The sequence below is a fragment of the Phaethon aethereus genome (assembly GCF_964289735.1).
Source record: "Phaethon aethereus genome assembly, chromosome: 5".
Lineage (NCBI taxonomy): Eukaryota > Metazoa > Chordata > Aves > Phaethontiformes > Phaethontidae > Phaethon > Phaethon aethereus.
The window spans coordinates 29289563-29304716 of record NC_138579.1 but is presented as its reverse complement, the minus strand read 5'-3'; the positions used below and the strand labels follow the sequence as shown (position 1 = coordinate 29304716).

The window sequence follows — 15154 nt, the reverse complement described above, 5'->3', positions numbered from 1 at the left end:
ACCTTTATAGTGGCTTAAGCGAGGATGCTCAGCTGTCAACTTGCCTCTGTGGCACAAGCAAACATTTGCTTCAGCCTGAGAGGGTTAATGAGCTATAGCAAAACAATGAAGAAAAAACCTGAGGCAATAATGGTCTAACACCTCTCCAGGTAGATTGGAGGATGATCATCTTCAGATGGTAAGAAACAGAACACAGTTAATGAGAGAGGTAGTTAAAAATCTATTAGGCAACACTTCAACGTTTATGCTAGAGGAATTGGCAAATTGTAAATATTTTGGGAACTGATTTCCCAAAAGAATTCCTGGCCATGGCCTTCCAGCAGCCTGTGCAACTGTTTCCAAAGCACAGGTCACCTAATATCCCTTTATGTAGGAACTAGTGAACAAATCAATTAGCTGTCTTCAGATTCACTCTCCTTGTAATAGTCAACCCTGCAGTTTTAAGCACCAATGTAATACCTTACTAAAAACAATAAAATCTTGAATTTGTATTCAACCATGTGATAAGCATTCATCAGCTTTCAATTTTACATACTTAAAAAAAATCCTTCTTCTATGATTAGAAGGCTCCATCAAAAAGGAAAGACAAAAACTTGACATTCTAAGCTATTTCTAAAGTCTCTGCTTAGAAATGTTCCAATTTCATTAAATTAGTTTCTAATTAATCTTAATGAAGTCAAGATATGCTTTTGATAAGAATATTATGCAATGCTGTTTTCAAATAATAAATCTTTTCAAAGATAAAAAGTATCTATAAAAACTAATTCTGCAGGAGTAATCTATTATGAGAAAAATCAGAGATAACATGCAATCAAAAGGTCAAAAAGATCACAACTAATCAGAGATCACATTTATAAGAATTTCAACATGTATAGTACATTGGAAGGGGGAAGGGAACACCACCACCAGTCCGTAATGAACTATCTGCAGACACAGAAAACATCTTTTTCCAGTTAAGACATCTTCCTGCAAAACAGCAAGTCAAAATTCTTTTTCTTCTCGCACAAAGTACATATATGCAACTCTAAGCAAAAGGAAAAAAGAATGCAGTTAAATGTAAAGCGTATTTCCAGGTAACTGTAGAACAGCTTTACTGTTATTATCTAACAGGACTTAATTCAAAGCAAAAAAAACTCATACAAAAATATTCAAGTTATCTTACCTCAAAAATAAAAAGAATAGAATCTAATTCTTCTCTCTGAGACTTGTGACCTAGATGCAATTAAAAATAAATAGAGGGTACACTTTCATTAACAAAGCAAAATGTAAAGAACACTGACAAAGATCCTTAGATGTGTAAAAATAAAACATGCATTTCTACAACCATAATTTTACATTCCTTCTGCAAATTAAAAAAAGTGTATTTCATAGTTATGGCTTATAACAGTTACAGTTTGTATAACTTTCTGTTACAGCATCAACAGCTGATAGAGATTAAGTTACACAGTATCTTGTTAAACAAAACAGAGTAATTCTGCAGAACACAAAAAGTACACTTTAAGAATCCTCACTTTGCAAAAGGGCAAAACCAGTCACCAGAGAATAAAGTCTCCTTGCTGACCTCCACTGCATGCACTTCTAATTGTTTTGCCTTTATTTGCAATGTTAGTGCTTACACATATTTTTGCAGAGCTAATGTTGCCATCTGTGACCACAGACACGCAGCTTTATTTTACAATAATAAGACCACCAAGACAAAAAGTCTTCTATTTTAAAACCTTACCTTTCTGTTTAAGACCCACTTCAATAGTCACGAAGTTTTCAAAGAACACATAATATATATGTGAGAAGTGTAGGTCAAAAAACTGTTTCAGATCAATTGATTCTGCATTCTCTGAAAAATAGAACAGAACATTATTTTTATTTTAATGAAGACATTTAAAAGAAAAATTTTTATTGGTAAATAAGCTCTTGAAGTTTTCATTCTTTTAAACTGATAAGGCATGCCGTAAGTGCCTAGTGAATTTTAAAACAGGAAGCAGCGTCTTCTTGCACACTCATTGTTTGCATGATAGTAATGCCTGCAAACCCTAGTCATGAACCAGAATTCCATCAGGACTAGCACCGTACAGATGAATGTTGTTTTAATTGTTAATTTAATAGAAATAAAGCTAACGAAGCTGCCCAAACTCTACAACAGAAAGACCATCACTGGCCCCAACTGTAATTACTAGACACAACTAAGCTTATTGAAGAAAGTGGGAGAAGGATAAGGATAACTGAAGACCACCTCTGCTCTGTAGAGAAACAGGTTGGGAGGAAGCAAACAGCAGCACTTGATACCCACTGCTTCCTCCTTACTCCCTCCAAGCTCCAACATGCACTTTCCTTTCCAGTCTGGCCCAGTCCCCTGCACTACTTTGATTGTGTGGTCTCAGGAGATCCAAAGCTGGGACCTCAGAGATTCACAATGATGTTTCCACCTTAGGGTATGTAGAGGGATGTGCTTTCTTGTGTGTACGCCAGGAAGGTTTCCGGACTCTCCTCCCACAACCCCCTAAATGGTTTGTGCAAATCCTCACTTAAAGAAATACATGAAGATTTATCTAGGTTAATTTTAAATTGATCATTTAAATCGATTCTTTCAAGCCTTAGTACACACTGAACCAAAAGACAACTTCCTGTCCTGTTATTTAACTGTGTAAGACTAGAGAAACTAGGTGGACAGAACAATAGTATGGAAGCACAGAGGAACAGGGAGACAGTATTTTACAAGGCAAAACTCTACCCTTTCAGAATATTGATGTTCAACAACAACAACAAACACCACACAAAACCAAAAACATGAAGAAAAGCGAGGCAAATTAAACCTTTATATCCTTCACCAGCTCTATATACTGAGGCATTATCTTTCACTGTAGCTATGTCTTTTGTAAGTCCCCTTCTAATTCTTTTTTGGATCATAGTTTTTTAACCCTTTTTAAAATGACATCAATCTTCATCATCTCACATGACCATATACAACCAGTAGAGTATAAAGCACAGAAACAATCAATTGAAAGGATGGCCAAAAGCATGGCATGTTTTCAAATCTAATTTATTATGGAGCTCTAGAGGACTATCATCTCAATTTTATCACAAATTTTGCTATGAAAGTTTCTAATACGTGTTCAATTTTTGTACTATCACAGCATTGTGCCAACATCTTGCATAATCAGTGTAGCAGAGCCAGCGTGCTCTTGGAAAAGACAGTGCTGTATTAACAGCTAAAAACAATTCTTAAAGCAAGACAATTTAGCTAGCAATAAACTTAGTGCTGCAGAGGGTCAAGCACGTGCCTGACCATCTACAGGATTACCAAACCTGCAGTTTTGCAGAAACTGCTACATCACTTATAGATCAGCAGCTTAACTGCTAGAGTTTAGAGTTTGAAATATTGAAGTAAGGACAACAAAAAACAATCCCACTTTAAAGAAACTAGACCACAATTTTCAGGAAGTCAGGGCAAGTACACAAGAAATGGAGCTATGATGACAGCATAGGCACAACCATTACATCCACTTCCACTAATAGGTCAGAACCCTCAGTGAGTTCTAGACTAGGGACAAGAAAATACAGCAAGAGGCAAATCGAAAGGTTTTAAGACAGGAGGTTTAACGTGAAAAAGAAAGCAATGATCGAGACTTTCAAGGGAAAGGAAAGTGGCAGAAGATAATCTTTAAACCCATACATTTAACTGGGAATTACACATAGAAAGCGGTGGAACAGTTCAGTTGATCCGTAGGAGGGGAAAACACTAGTTCCAAACACTAAAGACATCAGAAGCAGTTAAACAGGGTCTCTGCCAGTTAACGCACAGGAATGCTGCATTTTTGCAGGCACATTAGATGTTTTGTTTCCTGAAACAGGCCCTCATTCTTTCCCCAGACATGGGTCAACTCTGAAGCAGACAAAAAACCCCAAACTTACTCTTTAAAGACTCAATCTTAACTCAACAGTTTGTAATTTTTGGAGACTATTCCTAGATTCTTCAGGAGGCAAACTAGAGGCTTGTCCACATAACCAGCTGAACTGTGATTCTCATTTTACTACGTTTTCTGTGTGACACGTGCATACATACAACTGGCACTGTGGTAAGGTGTTCCGCCTTTCCAGAGTTGTGTTTGGCAGGCAGTTTCAGAGGGTGGTCTTTTTTGTTGTTTATTTATTTAAGAACAATGTGGTGCCAATCACTTCAGAGGAGACTCACGGGAGCATTGGTAGACTGTGTTATTATCACTAACACCAAATTAACACTGAAAGCATACCTTAAGAATACAGCTATAGCTTGGAGGAAAGTAAAAAATTCCTTGACTTTGCAACTTTTCTAGCGAATGCAGTTTCACCCCAATTTTTCCTAAGATCACACTTGATAGCATAATCAAAAGCAAATTTTTGGAATTCAAACCAGTTAACAACAACTGAATTCTTGCAATAGTTTCTATCACTTCAGGTGGAAGAAAATAAAAACATAACATTTTATTTAATGGGAATTTTTTCCTGGTATTACCCGAAAATCTTTTTTAAAAACACACAAACTACTTCTGTTAATGCTGAAAAACAGCTTTCCTTCTAAGGGAGGGAAAACACACTTGTGCATCTGATAGGTTTGTCAGGTAGAGCAAAAGAGAACCCATCATCTTTGAAGGACATCCACAGTGACTCAGTAAGCTGCTGGTCCAGAAATTTGGAACCTTGCATTGGTCGAGAAGTTTGGAACTCATTATGCATACCCTGACCAAGAATCACAGCAAGAAGGAAGGGGGGGGGGGGAAGCAGATACAGCATGGAGATAATAACGTAGACCCTAAAAGAGTTTGATCTGGAAATCATGATTCCATGTCACAGCTACCTCTACACTGAACACAATCCACATGACTAATACATGCATGGAGGGACTACTGCTCTCCTTGATTACTATAACATTAAAACTGCCAGCTATATGCTGCTGTTATAGCTTTCTTCATTAACGAGGGATCTGGGTTTTTTTACTAACAAAAACATCTCCAAAACATTCAGTTTACCTTTATCCTTGTGATCAACTAAAGATACAGCTCTTCAGCTCTCTCATCTTACACTATTTTCTCCAACACTAGGTCACTGTCTCTTCTCTATGCTCTCCCAAAGTATCACAGATGCTGCATACACAGGTAAAAATCATTTCCTCTACACGGAGCACATCTATGACCTTTTCACACAGCCTTGAAGTGGGAATTTGCAGGAAGTTGCCTGTCTGCTTTGGGTACTTAATCTTTTCTGGCTTTTTAAGAAGAAAGATACAGCTTTGTTTCTACATCAAGTGGGATTACACAGAAACAGGCTTTCCTCCCTAATTTACAGTTCTTTTATGTATTTTTAAACAAAAGAATTTTGTATTCTCCTACCACAGATTCATGTAACTAACACAAACTAATGTATTCCTTGTGTTCTTGGTACTTATGACCAGATTGGGAGGAGGGAAGAATTCAGAAATAGATCTGGCACCATATAAAATAGTTAGAAAAGTTTCTCAGAATGGGAAAGGGAAAAACAGGACATTACTGTATTCCAACAATGTAAAAACTAAAGCTTCTACTGTACAAAACATAGTTCCACTAAAATACAGATTTTCAGCATCATTTATGGAAGCTGTTTGTCAAGAAAATGCAATTCTCTTCATGCTTCAGAAGAGCAAGAAACATGGATGTTTGATTGCTGATTTTTCCTTAGTAATTTTTTCTAACTTTAAAATTGGTACAAATCTGATCTCTGCATTAACTCTGTGTATTCAGTGGTGCTTTTTGGAGAAAGTTACATTTAAGCACAAAGAGACATCATGCAGCTTCTCTGTCCTTTTTTTTTTTCCTCCCATATAACTTTTCTAAAAGTACCTTTACTTTTTCTAGGTTCAGCATTAAGAAGGTACATTACCTTTTTTGGTTTAAGTTTTAGAATAGAGATGTGTAAGTGAATGCAACTTCTATTTTGATGCACAAAACAGAGAAATGAACTAAAAATGGAAAACTAGTTAACTAAGCTATTTGTATGACCGTCATTACAAGAGCATTCAAGTACCAGATCAACTGGAATTCATACTTCCATTAAACCCACTGAAATTTGGAAGTTCTAGTATTCCCCACTTATAGACTGGAGCTGTAGCAAAGGACTTAAAAAAAAAAACCCAACAAAAAAACAACAATCAAAACAAAAAAACAAGCCTCCACCTCTCTTACCAACTTCTGTGCTTACATGTGCCTGTACTTTCAGGAACTTACTTTCATATATTTTCAAGAGGCCAACTCTTTTGAAGGTTAAATGTTGAAAACTTTCAGAAAGGTTACATTCTCTTCAGGTATTTCAGTAAGATACTCAAAACTTAAGTGCCCACAGTGATCGTTTTAGGAAAAGAATATTCTAGGCCAAAATTTTCTTAGAGAAAATTTGTTCCACCATAGAAGTCTGCCTGAGAGTAATTTGCCATTTGCTCCAATGCTTTTATTATGGTTCAATTATCAGTACAACCCTTTTTAACTGGGAATAATTTGCATCCACAAAAGTATTTCAATAAAAATGTAACGCTTTAATATTACACATTAGAAGGAGGATACTATTTGAATAGCATAGCATACTTAGAATTATAATGCAAAAGTTCAACCTCAGAGAGTTTGAAAAATGATTTTGTGCAAAATGTGAATCAGAAAGAACAACACAGATTTTTACTGTATATATAAACCTGTAAGGGATCGCCTGAGCCAGATTCTGCAAAGCTTACAAGTTTACACATACACACCCCAGTCCTCTCTAGGAAGAGGACCTCAGTGGGCTTTTACTAATGTTATACACAATTTGCCTTCCCTGTTTATTTTGTTTTCTACATATTACCCTGTAAATTATTATAAACTAATCCACAACATCTGCTACATATTTATAAATCAGTTGAGTTAGAAAGGGAAATGCATGTATACTATTTAGATGATTGCTTGCTGTATGAAATTAAAATATTATAAAGCAGGTAAACTTGTACTTTCTGCACAGGACAGAACTTTAAAGGTAAACAATCAAAATACTGAACTTAAAACTAAAACACCCCACCCCCAGATCTTAATATATACTAACTTTTCTGAAGAGAACATTAACATTCACCAATTCACACAAAGCATTGTGGATATTTACCACAGCATTTAACAGAATAGTCTACATCATCCAGATCAAGTTGTGGTTAACTTTACATTCAGTTTTAAGCATTTCAGAATTTAATAGTATATTTACACATAAAATTGTTACAGCACATAGTAGAAGAAAAACATTATCCTGTCTCATTCCAAGACTTACTGGCTTTTAAGTCCCTTTCCCCCATCCTTACCCAAAAATAAAATACCAGTGACAACTGCAGCAAACAATGACCTGGAAGACAGCCAGACTTCTAGTTCTATTTCTGTAAAGCGCAGGCCTGCTATAGACTGAAGTGTTCAGTATCAATTCTCCTGACAAGCTCGTGCCATTAGAAAGCAAGAGGTTTCTAAGCGGCCTCAATTTCAGTTAACATACAAGAAAAATGGCCAACAGAACTTGCTCATTCTTAATTCTCCAAACCGAAAAATTTAATGTTTGCTTTACAACAAAACAGTACAGAAGTTCAGTTACATATGGACAGTCTCTCGAATAGAAAAGCTTGTCATTTAGAAAGGTTAAGTGGAAAACCTCCGGAACTAACTGGTGACTCTGGCATAGTTAACAGGCTGTCAAAGTGAGAGAGACCTGATAACAACACACAATGTTTCAAATAGTGAGGTACAAATGCAAATCTATTAAACAAGGGCTTCATATTAGCCCTTATTGTTTCAGGTCACTAACAGCTATATAACAAAAACAATTCAATTTTTTTTAAAAGGTAATTTTGTCAGAGAAAATATTCTTGAGGTTTTTGATACTGAAAAAGGAACACACTTCAAGAATTTTTTAATGGGCTTCTATCTTGCATCAGACAAGTCTGAACTCCTGATCACCACCATCTTTTAGATACAAACATAAAAGAAAACAAAAAAATCACGAATGAATAAGCAGGTTAACAGCACCAATGAACACCATCTACATACAAACTGCTACAAATTTCAACACCAGTGCTCTACAGGAATGAGCAGAAGCAGCTCACAGCTCTCCAAGCTAATTCTTTCAGGTTGCTTGCAGACTCCGAAAGAGTTACGCTAGTAAACTTTCAAGAAATGCTTCCATAACAACTCAGGCATGTTCCCAAACTTAAGCCTTTATTTAAGCAACTTCAAACCCTTCCGTAGCAATGTACTTATTTTCATTCCGAACTGCCACAAGCTAAATCGACACAGACCTTTCTTTCCCATCCAAGCGGTCAGAGCCGCCCCTGTGTCTAGCCTGGGGCTTTGATCCGACTCCCGTCCCTACCCTCGCAAGCCAGCAGCACTGGCCACTCCTGCTCTCTGCAAGTCGAGTGTAACATTAGCCAAAATCCTGAAGCTAAGCAATTCTTCCCCCTTTTCTCCTGGCCAAAACAGAACAAAATGGATTCAGGGTTAAATCAAGACTAACAGAACATCAATTTCTTAAACTGCACTCTACCCACAGCCAAATCCATTAATTACAGCAGTGACAGGTCCTCTACTGTTAGGATTATCAGGGAAAAAAAAAAAGGGCCCAACCAACCAAAAAAAAAATCTACAACTCTTGCAAAAAATAATACAGCTTTGCACATCCACAGAAACTTCTGGAACAGTTATCTCCAAAGAAAATTCCAGGCAGCCAGTTCTTCGCTGTAGTTTCTCACTGGCCTCTCACTTTAATGACCATAAAACTTTTTTTCATTTATTATAGTATATAAGTGACATTATAGTGAGTGATGTTGACTATGTGCAACACCAGTGAACGCCATCCAGCTGGAGCATTAGGGCTGACTGCCAGTGAAATAGATTTCTTAAATTAAAATCCCTTTAGACAAATGCAATCTCTGTTTAAGTATATTGTTTAATATTAAACTATGCATCAGAATGGATGTCCAATGCAGCCTGTTTCATTCTGTCCAGTGCAGCTTGACTTTTCCTTTTCAGAGGTCACTTACATGAGATGTTGAGCACAAACCAACCACCCAGAATAACAAAACAAAATAATTAAAAACCACCCCACACTTCAAATACTCTGTTCTCTTAGCATGGCATTTTACAAGCATTCTCTCCATAGTTCCAGAGATAAAAGCAGTGTATTTTTAAGGTATCAGATGCATAAAAGGTAATTTATGAGCAACAATATATTCCTTTTTCCTTTACTCTGAATTAACAGATTACAGGCCTGTAACTCCTACTTTACAAAAAAGGGGGGGTGGGGAAGAAAAAAGTCTCCTAAGAATTCAGCCCTAAGAGTAAATCTTAAACCAAGTATATTCATTTGACTTGCCTGCACATAACAGGATTATGGAGAAATTACTAAATATTTAGGAGTTTTAGCTTTTCATATATTTACAAATTCTGACTGAAACTACAAATTCAACAGGTAGCAGCAACATATTTGGTATCAAAACTAAAACAAAACAAGAATCCAATATTGTTAAGGCATGACATTATGAAAGGGTCACATATGTAGCTGCCTTAATTATTTACAGAGTTCTCAAAGCACTGTTTTAACAAAAGGACAAATCAAGCATGATTTGATGCTTGAAGGATTACTAGGACAAACTTTTATGAACTACCATTTTAAAACCATAGAACTTTAGTTTGATGTTGAAGTCTGATTAAACAGTGTAACACTGACAATAAGAACAATGCAATATTATTTCCGTGTTATTTCCTCTTAACAATCCTAACAATTGCAATTAGCTGCTAATTCACTGTGGACTGTCAAAAATAGCTATTTTTCTAGGCTTCATTTTGCAGGCAATACCTAATTCCATAAGGTACACTATGTGCCTCCACTTCCATCTGCTGGTCAAGTCTCAGTGATCACACCTGCACTAACTGCAAGCTGGCAGCCTTCCTCACAGCAGCCTTCCTCCTCGCTTCTGACAGGGCTGAGCCGCTGCCATACGGACCGCAAGGGAATCCTATTAGATGTTCCTGCTCAAGGCTGGTAGGCTCTAACTGCCGCAGTAGGTCACAGTAAACAGAACTGTTACAGCCTTTCCAGCGTATAGAAACAAGACAGAAGAATAGTTTGATAAAAAGCCACAGATGGACCACGATAGCATTAGGGAACTCTATGAGACCTAAAGGAAGGATGAATATTTCCCTATGGAAAGAAACTAATACACCTTGTGAGAATCAAATCTCCCAAAGCAGATAATTCCAGCTGCTTCAAGAAAAATACTGCAGCAAGAAAACAATGAAAAGCAGGTTATCTTCACTCAGACAGGTATGTCCCAGGATATGAGACTTCAATCTTCCCAATTTTTCTTAGCATTTCTTATCAATAATAATAATATTTATTACTACTTGGAAGTCTCCTAAAGGCTTTAAACTCTATTAGAAAAACCTTATGCCTGTGACATGCATAAACTGGTCATGTATTATATTTACAAATAATTTTGTAACAAATAATAATACAAATAATTTAGTCAATTCTGAATTAGTCACCTGAATTTTCCGAGGTTCCTGAACTACACAAAAGGCTGAATAGAGCCATACTGAAGCAGAGCAGAGAACCAGCCAGAGACAGGACACTGGATTAAAGTGGCAAGGAGTAGGTATCTACAAAGGAGTTGGGGGGCGGGGGGAAAGGCATGTCCCCCAGTATGCCTATAACCAATGTTAGACCTATAACCGATAGTTAGTCCAGCACTCAGGAGCTTCCCAAGCCAAAAATCTTCAAATTTGGTAGGCCTTAACAGACTTTACTTCCTAGTCTTTTTCACATGTTTACATATTTTTCACTATCTGCCCCAACAGAAAGTGACTCCAAAGCTTTAAATGTCTTCTCACATTAAAGTTTTACTCTCATCTGAGTTATTCGTGTCTCTAAATCCCCTATACACTGACTATAGCAATAAGACATCTAAAGCTGTAATGATATTTGGTGTAATGGTACACCACTGTTTTATGAAGACACAAAATTTTCCATATTCCTTATGCAGTCAGACTAATACACATCTTTCACTAAGTTTAAACTGAGTTGTCACCAATGACAAGATATTTTTTCCTGAACAGATACAACTCACTGCATTCCAAGTTATCTTGTAAAGGCATTTAAATAACTCCACCTAACATAGGCTACTTTTAATTTGTTAAAAATAAACATCACTTGCCTTTGTGCTATCCATTCACTTAGCTTCATATTAGGTTCTCTGAAATTGTTCAGTCTCTTCTGGTCTTCACTAACCACCACATTATACTATCTTAAATATTTTTAAATTATGCTCGACTTGCACTATTACCTTGCAGGAGCCCACTGACAATCTTTTATAATAAGGAATTTTTTTAGGTTTCTCCTCTTTGACTAATAGACAACCAGCACTCTACAATTCACCAGCAGTCTGCCTCTTTCAATGACTATTCCATTATTTTAGCTTAGTGAAGAACTGCTGCTTTGGATGCCTTGATAAAACAGAGGGAAAAAGAACCAGTACTCCCTTTCCTCCCCTCAGGCCTTAACCATGAATCCAAGGCCATGCTTCAGTTTATTGTTGCTGAACCAAAGACTAAAAAGTACAGGAAAAAAAAAAAAGTAACTCTGGCCCAATGGTCCAATACAACTGGCAGGCCTACTGAAAGGCTTTTAAGTTTAAGAACAAGAGGAAATTCTCTCCTTCTCCTGGATGTGAAACAGCAGAGAATTCTCTTCTTGATAGCATTTTAGTCTCCGATATGCAGGGGCTAAGAGCAATAAACAAGACAAATCATTTTTCATTCACAAAGATGCTGAACAGAGCTAAACTGAGATTTCCTCCCTTCTCCCCTCAGATAGTCTGTTGGCAATAGCTTGCTTGGCTCTCCTGAGCACATGGAAACACGCCAGTTATTATGCTGGGGGAGTTGTCACTGAAGAAAAAAGATAAACAGGAAAATGCAGCACTATGCTGCTCAAGCTACAGGATAGTGCCTGCATGCAAAGCCACCTCAGGTAGCAGGCTATCTTATCTTACGTGGGCACATTATTTTTTTATCTCGTCCTGCAGACTAGTCAAAGAAACAACTGGAGAAGAAAGGGCATAGAGCTTATGTTTGGAAAACCAGTTTAGGGAGCAGAGAAATTCAGAGAGTAAGGTAAGGAGGTGATCACAGAAGACAGACTTCAAATAATCTGCTATATACTTCTCTTGCACTACAGTAAGAATACATACAGAAATATCCTACTCCCCCTGCTGCAAAAAAAGACCTTCTTTTTGTACCTCCTGCATCTGAGAATATCTGCATAATGAGAAAATCTTGTAGATGCATCCAAGACACACAAACTGAAGAGTACTGTGACCTCTTTCCTACTTACAGGGTCGCATGCTGTATTCTCCCAAATATGGAGAAAGGGTATGTTGGAGCTGTGCTTCAACGGCTGAGATATGTGCATGTGCGGGGTGAAAAGGGGAATGGCCATCACATGAAAACATGCCCCAGCAGATTCAGTCCATCCTACAGCCAGTAAGCAGAAACCTTAGATTAGATAAGCACATCTGCTTGACACAGAGCTCATGGCTTGCGTCTTAACAGAACGCATCCAAGTATTAACAAACCTGAAGGAAATCTTGTAAATAAAAGACAAGCAACAGAAATATCAAATCTAGAACAGATCGGATCAAAATCACATAGACTGTTTTGCAGACTAGCAAAACTAGAAATATTCAACATACTTTAGCCAGGAAATCTAATTCCAGAGAACTACTTAGTTTCTTTATAATGCTCTTTCCTCTTAAGTTTCAACTGAAGAAATAGTTAAGAATAAATATAAATCAACATAAAGCGAGCCACAACTGGCTCTGTACAGCTAGTGGTAGAGTAGCTCTTCTAGCTAGCTAGAAGAGTGGTAACATTCTGAGTGAGGCAAGAGGACACATCTGACTACTGAAGTGTCTTTGACAGCTAGCTACCCAACTATTCTCCATTTCAAAAGTCTACATAATTATTATGTTGCAGAAAGTAAGTCATACAGCAGCAGATGCTACCATACAGGAACTCCTGTTCCTTCAAACACCAATACAAAAGAAAAGAGGGAACAATAACTGTTTTCCTTTGAAAGGAAAGAATCCAGCTTTGGAGGCCAAGGCCAAGGTATTTAATACCCCCAGACTGTGGGCAGATCCTAAAATAATGCATTCAGTACTCTGTACTAAATACTGAATGCAGTTGCTCTTGACCCTCCCTTGCTCACTTGTTAATAAACTGTCAGAAGCAACACATGCATTTACAGAATATTTTGGGAAGGTTAACTCTGGTTTTTTTCCACAGTTTTTTCACTAAGCAATCATAGCATATAATCACAATTTCTAATTCACTAGTCAGGCTAAACAGCTGTTCACATGGGGCTGCAGCAGTACTTAAGGTCTTATGTTCCCTCCTTGACCAACTGGCAAACCAAAAGTGTTTTCAGACTAGCTGTATGAATATGCTTATCTACACCTACTCTGGTGAGCACTTAATGTTATAGCTATAACCTTGAAAACATACACATATAAGTTGTTATTGTAAGCATTTAGGGGAAATGGATTAGGGGGTCACAGGCACCATTAGCCCTCACCAGCCACTTCTATTCAAGCGTAGCGACTTTTAGCTGCATTTATGTAGCTCTAGACAATAATTCACGGAGGAAGCACACCAGCTTTTCGCCTCCATCCGCGGTTGCCAAATGAATTCCACCTTCAAACGCGATGGAAACGTACGTGCCTCAGTGCAGCAGCGGGGAGCACCGCATCCCCCGCTGGGCCCGCCGGGTCCGACGGCCCCGGCACGCAGCCGAACCCCGCGATGCCGCCCCCGGGCCCCTCCCTCCGACCGCCGTGCCGAGGCGCAGCTGGGCCGGGTGGGGTCCCTCGCTTCCCACCCCGGCGCCCAGCCGGTCCCTCCAAGTTCCCGGTCCTTCCTACGCCGGGGCTCGGGGCCGGCAGCCGCACGGACCCCGGGCCGTGGCTCCCCGCTGACACACTTCCCGTCCCTCGACTCCGGCCGCCTCACCGATGAGGACGCGCAGGTGCTTGAGGCGGGTAAGCGGGTCCTTGCGGGTGTCCAGCACCTTCTGCGTGGATTTCCGCACGTCCCCGTGCGGCTTCTTGGAGAACATCCCGCCGGGCCCGGCCCCAGCGCCGCGCTCCAGAGGCGGACAGCGGCCTCCAGATCTGCCCGCACCGGGGCCCCTACATAGCCCGCGGCGGCGGCGGCAGCAGCAGCAGCAGCGCCGCCTCCTCCTGCCTCCGGCTTCGATGCGGTGGGGGTGGAGGGGCGCGGCGCGGAGCCGACTCCCCTCGGGCCCGGGGGGGGGCGGGGGGCCGGACCGGGCCTAGACTCCCCCTTCCTCCTTCCCTCGTTCTCCTCCCGCTGCTTCACGACAGCCGTCAGGTGCGGCCCCAGGAGTCCCTATGGCAACAGCGCCGTGACGTCAGGGCCGGCGCTCCCCAGCGCACCTCCGCGGCACGGCGGGGCCCTGGCCTCTCGCGCCCGCGCTCAGGCCCGGGAGCTGCAGCTGCGCGTGCCCGCGGCTTCCACGGGTCTGCGTGCCCGGGGGTGGCGGGCAGGCACGCACCGGGGCGGGGCAGGCAGGGGCTCGCTGCAGGATCCTTTTCGCAGCTCGGCAACGGGTGCAGGAAACTGCACTTCAGCCATTTCTAAGCAAAATACAAAGTTATCCCATTATACAACTACTTCTGGCTATGCAGAGACACTGAAGCGTAGTGAGGTAAGGGGAATCCCGTGAGCAATAAGGAAATAAAATCCAGGCGGGGACCGCATTCACCAAGGCAGAGGCTCCAAACCTTTACTCAAGCCTCAGTTGTGCAACCGGCAGCGCGGTGTCTCGCAGTTCCTCTTTCCACACCGGTCCTCGAAGTGCTGCAACTCCTCACCCCGAGCTCCTGCCCAGAGTCGCTTCCTCCCGGTTTCGCTGCCTACGCCTTCAGCAGCCGCACTGGCATCGAGGCTGAACCATCAGGCGTGGCTGGGTCCCACGCGATGGTCTTGCGGCGTCCTCGTTTCTTCTGCACTCCGTAGGACGGTCGTGCCCACACTGCTCCTACAGAAAAGCCAGGAACGGGCTCAGGAGA

At 40.2% G+C, this 15154-nt stretch overlaps 1 protein-coding gene across 4 annotated transcripts in view; it reads right to left on the bottom strand.

Annotated features, from left to right (window-relative positions):
* Positions 1–14178, bottom strand: part of RALGAPA1 (Ral GTPase activating protein catalytic subunit alpha 1) — a gene marked incomplete at its 5' end in the record, with an annotated part of 134358 nt that extends 120180 nt beyond the window's left edge. For all 4 annotated transcript variants that reach the window (XM_081999992.1, XM_081999993.1, XM_081999994.1 and 1 more), the window contains 3 exons: positions 1163–1212; positions 1724–1834; positions 14073–14178. In XM_081999992.1, coding sequence (XP_081856118.1) covers positions 1163–1212; positions 1724–1834; positions 14073–14178 — 267 coding nt within the window. The remainder of the gene's footprint in view (positions 1–1162; positions 1213–1723; positions 1835–14072) is intronic.
* Between the last annotated feature and the right edge of the window lie 976 nt (positions 14179–15154).